The sequence below is a fragment of the Zea mays genome, chromosome 6 (genome assembly GCF_902167145.1).
Source record: "Zea mays cultivar B73 chromosome 6, Zm-B73-REFERENCE-NAM-5.0, whole genome shotgun sequence".
Taxonomy (NCBI): Eukaryota; Viridiplantae; Streptophyta; class Magnoliopsida; order Poales; family Poaceae; genus Zea; species Zea mays.
In genome coordinates, this window is record NC_050101.1 from 160,808,638 (window position 1) to 160,816,166 (window position 7,529).

The window sequence follows — 7,529 nt, forward strand, 5'->3', positions numbered from 1 at the left end:
GGTTGCAGACCGTCCGATCCAGCGTCCGGACCATCCGCGCCTCTGCAGAGAGCACCGTCACGTGATTTATTCTAGTGTTTGGCGTCCAGATCGGCTTTAACCGAGATAATTTTCTATACACGAAATCATTTTCTTCTCTTTTTCCACTAACTATTATTACTTTGTGAACTAATTCATCACCACGAAAATAATCTAGTTTTCTGGATTGAAAATGCACTCACTTATACTTTGACTGGACTGTGATCCTCATATATGTACACGGCAAACAGAGACCGGGGCAAGCCACCGGACGTTATCCCCACAAAGTGTGTTTTGGTGCCGCTCAACTTCCGCACTTATTAACAGTCCTCGCACAAACATTTCGGAATGGCTGCTAGTCATGTGTCGTCTTTCGTGGTTAGTGATGAGAATGGAGAATTCTCTATCGAGCAATAGCTTTCTATACTTGTTCCTGTGACGTAATTTTTTTTCGCGGGAATCCCACGAACGTGTGTAGGAGATATTTCTTCTCCATTCATGTTCCCTGCGGGGATAAATTTTCAACGAGGATCCCCATCCCCGATTAAATTATAATTAAGATATACATCATTGTTATTAATATAAAACATTTTCACTTGTATGTACTGTTGATGTAAAAAATTATTATGTGTACATCAAAATAAACATATGTGTACAATAAGTAATCTCTTAACAAGGTAATTATTTATTTTTGTCATTAACTAATACACGAAAATATCATCACGTGCAGATTTAACGGGTCCCCGCGGGGAACGGAGATGGAGAATGTTTCCCGTCCCCGTTTACCCAAGGAAGAATTTCTCTATTTACATTCCGGTGGGGGAATAAACTTTCTCATCCCCTAAGAGCTAGTTTAGGAGCTAAAATAACTGAGGGATTATATGTGCTAAAATTCTCTTATTTTTCAAAATTGAATAAGATGTTGATTTTAGCCCCTTCAATCTCCCCAGATTTTGTGGCTACCAAACTAGGCCTAATGGAGGAATTTTCCATGGGGAATCAGAGAGATCAGAGCCCATTGTAATCTCTGATCGTTCGTGGTATTGTGTTACCATCTGCTTTTATACCCTTTTATCTGGCCTCTGAAAGACTGAAGGGCCATTACCGGTGATGGCATATACTATTTGATGATCTCGCTCATCTCTTTTGGCGAGGAGGCACGTAGTACAGTGTGGATGACTGGAGGCCAACGGGTTGTTAACGGAGACGGATCAGACGACTAGAAAGACAGAGTGAACAATAGGACCAATAAATCTTTTTTGCAGTCTCGTTTGTCTCCTCGTTGCTACACCCAAACCTCCAAAACACTAAAATACATATAGTTCTGTTTTAATTTATTATATTTTAGTTTTTTTTTTAAAAAAAAATAGACGGCCTAAACAATGATATGGTCTACATCAAAGTTACAGGTATGGCTGCAATATATAACTTAGTGGCTCCAAATCTTTTTTTTAAAAAAAATAGACCGTTTGGAGTGCAAATATTTATTTTAAATCCTCACGTTATGAAATTCAGATATTTTTTTTAGAAAACCTTGAATGCATGGAGACATGCTTTATGTCAAATCTGTAATGTTTGAAGACGCTTCAACTTCGTAGTTGTTCTTTTTTTTATTGGGATTATTTAGGAGCGCCTATATTTAGTAAAACATGGTATAATTACGTAAATAAAAAAGTACGGAGTCCACGAGCTACATGTGGCAAAACCATGATCAGAGCTATTTTAGATATGCAACTCATTCGTTTTTTAAAAATTATACAATATTCGAGTTTGAGGGTGTTTTCTAGATCGAAGATAAGTTTATGGAGACAAATCAGACTCTGCTCAAAAAACGAAACCAGCGCCAACAGAAAGCAAGTGATCGAAACGATGGCGGTGCCCAGGTTTAGATCGAACACTGCGACGCGGTTAGGGAGAGGGATGGAGAAAGAAAGAAAGAAAATGGAAAGGCCCTGAAGGTCTGAACCAGGTCGAGTAGATATTTCACTGGAATTGAGCAGACAGCAACGGTCTTGGTTTCTCCGGGGCTCTCACCGTACCGTTGCTGCATCAGCGTTGCCTGGTCAGCTCAGGTCAGGGATAGCGCTAGCTCTCCATTACCATGAGAGGACCTGTCAGTCTCTGTGATATCTATGGTGTGAGGGGGATCGGAAACAAAGAGAAGGACAATTCATCACGTTGTAGTTTTCAGTGTCGTGCGAATCTAGCGACAGATGTCTCAGGAAAATACAAGAGGCAGAAAGAGTGATCTGGCCGGCCTGGATCATCCTGCATATATCATACAAGCAATCATAATGTCGGTAGGCCCCCCTACTACCACGGACATATGTGTGTGTGTGTTCGTATTTATTCAGTGTAAGAAAGTAAGTAATGCAGTAGTCATACGATTGTCAGTTTGGATTGCCGGACAGTACGTAGTTTAGTACGTATGTCCATGCATCGTTCAATGGTAGACTGAATTTAGATTAATCACGAAATTATAACAAGTTATATGCACTAATTAGTCATCATTAGTTTTTGCTATTAGACTATAATTAGTTGATATCCAAGAGCCTTTTAATCGATGTTTAAAATATAGACTAGTAAACCTTAACTATCCAAACAGGCCGGACTTTATCACATGGAAGAAAAGTCGCAAAGACGGCGTCCAATTACGTCTTTTTTTTATTTGCAATGATCCACAGCAGAAATTAAACCGACCGTTACTGTGCCAGATTCTTCTCAAAACATAACTGAAATAGCAAAAGCCTGGGAATTACTCTCACGAGTTGAATTTGGGTAATGTGCTTGGGCAGTATATGAATGCTGTATAGACGGGGACCGCCTAATGTCAGGTGACAAGACAATGATGATACGATTCCTAAGTCCCATCCTGGCATCTGGTCATCTGGAGCTAAGAGAGGGTACACTCACAAGTGTGTGGATATATATGCAGGGCAGGAGTCCAGGACCATGTGGAATGTGCATTTGTGTCTACTAATTATTGATTAAGTAATAATAATTGCGAGTTTGGTACTAAAGTTGATTAAAGAATAATAATTGGGACTAAAGTTGTCAGTCTTCACTCTTCGATCAGTACTTGTTTTATGGCCGGTACCAATTGATATCTTCAACTCGTTAGTGGCTTCAACTGTGGTTGGTGTGGCTGTAGAGTAGCCACGTTCTAGACATCCCTTACCGGTTCTAGCCACTAACCAATACTAAAAGGGTATTTGGATCTCCTGGACTAAAGTTTAGTTCATGTTTTGGATACCAAATTAGGAGGACTAAACATGAACTAAATATAAAAACTAATTGCATAAGTCATGGCTAATTCGTGAATCGAATCTATATTTTGCTACATGAAAATTATGCTAATCATGAATTAATTAAACTTAGCAGATTCGTCTCACAAATTAGCCATGACTTATGCAATTAGTTTTACCGTATGTTTAGTCCTTCTAATTGATATCCAAAACCTAGACTAAACGAAAGTACAGAGCATCCAAACATCCACTAAATGGAGCTATATGGCCACAAAGGAGCCACACACTATGTACTGGCAGTGCTGCTATGATGGCTCGCAATGACGGGCAGCGGCAGTGCCCGTCCAAACATCCACTAAATGGAGCTACATGGCCACAAAGGAGCCACACACTATGTACTGGCAGTGCTGCTATGATGGCTCGCAATGACGGGTAGCGGCAGTGCCGCGCAGTGGAGTGGTTGTACCGTGCATTAAAACTTGAACATAATGATCTCAAATTTTCATAGCAACAAGCGCAGAGGGATAGAAGATGTTTCATGAAGTTTGAACTCGAACAAATCAAAACTCCGCAAATAGATTTAAAATCTCGAGTTGAAAGGGGTTTTGTTGGGGTTTTCTCACCTCAAAACAAAACGAGATCAGTTCACGACCACAAACTGCTCGAACCAGATGATTGTAGTGATCCAAAGGCTATATCTTACCCCAAGACAATCCCTAAAACAAACCTCAACTCAAGAACTAGAAGGTTCTTCCAAAATCCGAAGAGAGAAGGGAGGAGAGAAGAGCAAGAACTCAAACAAGTGCAAACTCAAATCAGATTTGAATTGAACTTCAAAAGCACCATGTGCCAAGTGTGGATGCGGTCACACTTTCTCACATTCTCAAGTACATAGATGCAGATTATGAAACACATGTGGATCTCCGCGCTAAAACTCTAGCAACCTAGGAGTGAAAACTAAGTGCTATGAAACAAGTGCCAAAAGATATGGGTGAAACAACTAGCCCTCCCACCTATTTTATAGGGGGTTATAAACCACCTCTAGATACATAGAGCCTATCCACTCAGTCAGGGGCAAAATGAACCAACTCCTAGGTTTTCCATTCGACGGCCACGAGCTCTTCACGAAGTTGCCACCCCTCGGCACACCCTTCGTGATGACACCATGTGCCGCCCTCGATTCCCGCCGGAACCGTACCACCAAGTTTTGAGGCCCAACGAACCAGCCCTCTGTAACGTTGGGGTGGTTTTGACGATCAACCACCAAACTGTCATGAGTAGCGTACTCCATACGCATCCCCCGACGTCCTGGACATGTGTCCCACCAGTCCTCGACTACGCCAACGACACGATCCGCTCTGCCACGTCCTCACACTGGTGCATATCCCAAGTGTCAGCCACCAAGGTAGTCACATGGCTTCTCCAATCCATCGATCAAGGCCGAGCGCTCGTCCTTCATCGCTCCCGGCCCATCGGCACGAACCCGTATGATCTTCACTTTCATCGTCGACCACCGTCTCTGTACTGCACACCTGCAGTCACAAGCCGGGAGATATGATTGCACAATACATAATCTCATACCCGGGTTAGTCTAAAACTCACGTCAAAGTACTAACCATGTTGGCAATAACTCATTATCAACCCGAACGACAAGGGTCTGAAGATATAAGTATTAGTAATACTTTTTACAATCTAGTACTTAGAAAAATTGCTAGCACGTATGCAAGCTTGTCTTAAGATCCTCGTATATTCCATAAGAAAACAATAGTCTCAAAACTCAAATTTAATATATTTGTAATCTAATTAGCGTCCTTGTCTAGTTCAGCACCTCCTTTACATCTTGTTTGCCTCGCACGAACACGCCCAAATGGCAACTACTATAACTAATGGAGGATGGGAAAAGATGAGTGTGTGCTAAAGTTAAGCTCCATTCAACGGTCGACACGTAGGCTGGAGGGTTCTGATTTCGCACACATGGAATGGAATTACCTTTTCGATCACACGTCCTTGTCCGCACAGTCCTCGGATCCAGCTGACCCGGCTCGGCGCCTAGCACACAGAGTTAGCCGAATCCGCCGCCATGTACAGTGAACGGAATCATCGAGACCCCTATGGCCCCTGTACGCTAGTGACTAGTGAGCCTCCCCTCCCACGGCCCCACCCCGCAGGCCCCAGGTGGTGGACGAATCCCGTGCGGGCGGCGGGCGTTCACGACGCGGTGGAGGGTGGACGGCCGCCGGTCGCCCGCGAGGCACGGTCCGCTCCAGCTTCGCGTGCGGCAGCGGCAGGGCAGGGCAGGGCAGGCAGCCGCGGGGGGTCCTGATCCTGGGGTCTGGCACTGGCAGGCACGCGTCGTGCGTGCAACATGCGATGCTGCCAGCGACAGTGGTCCCTTGCTCCTCGGCGCGGGCGCGGGCGCGAGCGGAACGTTCAGGCAGGGCCCCCCCGGCCCCGACCCGGCGGCATGTCGACCAAGGAACATCATCCGGCCAGAGTGGCAGCCTTGGGGTGGTGTGGTGTGGTGGCCTCATCACTGCCTCAGCTCGTCGCACGGTGCATGCACGATGGATCGCGAGATGACTGATTGGCCTGGCCGAACTGATTGGCCCTAGCTTTCCGTGCCTCGGCCGGCCTCTTGCGTGCAGGCGGGTGTGCAGTCTACTCCGGCCGTGATTACCTTGTCTTACCGGTAGTACGTACTATGTACTATGTCATTTATTATCATGTCGTGCTTAATTGGACGGGCGGTCGCAGCTGGTCCTGGTCGGCTCTGCTGGCGATTCGTTCGCCGTCCTTTTGCAGCGACGAACACGTTTGCACGGCAACCCAAGCCTTTTTATTTCCTGCTATGCTGGTCAAGAGAGCGTACGCACGCAAACTTCGCGCTAATTACGTAGTTATGGTTATGGCACGTGTGGTTTTTGTATGCAATCCCTGTCGGTGTCAGTTGTGATGATGTGGAGTGTCTTTTTAGCTCTCTGCAGTGCAGCATCCTCTGTCGTGTCGTTAGCTAAACGAATATTTGTATACGCGGCCGCCGTCATAGCTTTTCCTAGATAAATAGGAGATTAGTGGGGAGCACTATTTCTGAGGCCACTCTTGTTTCATTTCCTAATTCCTAACTTTTAAGGTTCCCTGCTATTGAAAACAGTGTATATAGACAAGTTTTCTTCTTCTTCTTCATGTGGTACTAATTTTATTCTATAAAACTTTTATTATCTCTCTTCTTCGTCTTTACATGACATACCAACTTATTTAACATTTATAAAACTCACATGAAATAACCTATACTAATAAGGCTAATTTTAAGGACAACAGCTTTCTACGTTTTTTTTTTGTTTGATAAAGGAAGCAATTTTATTAGTATCCAAGGCAATACACATCAAAAGGATACAAAGTCTTCGTACGTTTGAATAACAAGTGCATCCCTATCTTCATTGGATTAGAGATTGAAATCGATAAAAGCTGACTTTTATGCCACGGATGGAGAGACCATGGGCGAAGGTCTTGGTTTTGGAATACATTCGTGTGGCCGATTAGATTGAGACCTCTAAGCGATGTGTTTCGTGCCATGCTTTCTCTCTCTTAGCTAATTGTTCTCTTTATAGACATTTACACGTGAAAGGAGATTCTCTAAAAAAAAACCTCCCCGTTCACAGCATTATTTGCTTGTCTCTCTAGTCTCACTTCTCCTGCTCGGCCTCCTCTACTCGACTACTACTCCTTGTCCTCTTTCATCTGACCTTATCTAATACCATACACACAATTACTCCCGTCGTTTATGTATATGTCCGATGTCCACCCTATAAGATCAAGATAATTGATGGCACTCCGCTTTGTTAAAACTACTGAACAATAATTAGAATCTTTGTATGTGCAACACAATTGGTAGGGAAACAAACTGAACTCTTAACTTTTTTAAGGGAAGTTATTTTGTCACACTTAATAACGAACAAATAGTATAAGAGGGAAATAAAATAGCATATATAATTATATTAAATTTGATTCTTTATCATAGTGATCTCCATCACTAAGTTCTCGTTCGTGACATTACATTTAGGCCATACCATTCACAAGATTCCTACAAAACCAAGTTAAATGGAGAACCAGACACTACGACGTGATCTAAAAAGGGAGTGTCCAAACAATCTATCTATTGTATACAAATGCTGGTTCCATCAGGTTGATCAAATCAACTCAATTCTGAGATATTATAAATGCCTCAATTTTAACTATTTATCATATTAACAATCACGTGAGGTAGAA

General features: G+C 43.3%; 1 protein-coding gene across 1 annotated transcript; it reads left to right on the forward strand.

Annotated features, from left to right (window-relative positions):
* The first annotated feature begins 5,397 nt into the window (after nucleotides 1–5,397).
* Nucleotides 5,398–6,102, forward strand: LOC109940574 (uncharacterized). Its single transcript, NM_001365075.1, has one exon. The coding sequence runs from the start codon at nucleotides 5,629–5,631 to the stop codon at nucleotides 5,845–5,847; it is 219 nt and encodes a 72-aa protein (NP_001352004.1). The 5' UTR covers nucleotides 5,398–5,628; the 3' UTR covers nucleotides 5,848–6,102.
* Nucleotides 6,103–7,529: the final 1,427 nt, after the last annotated feature.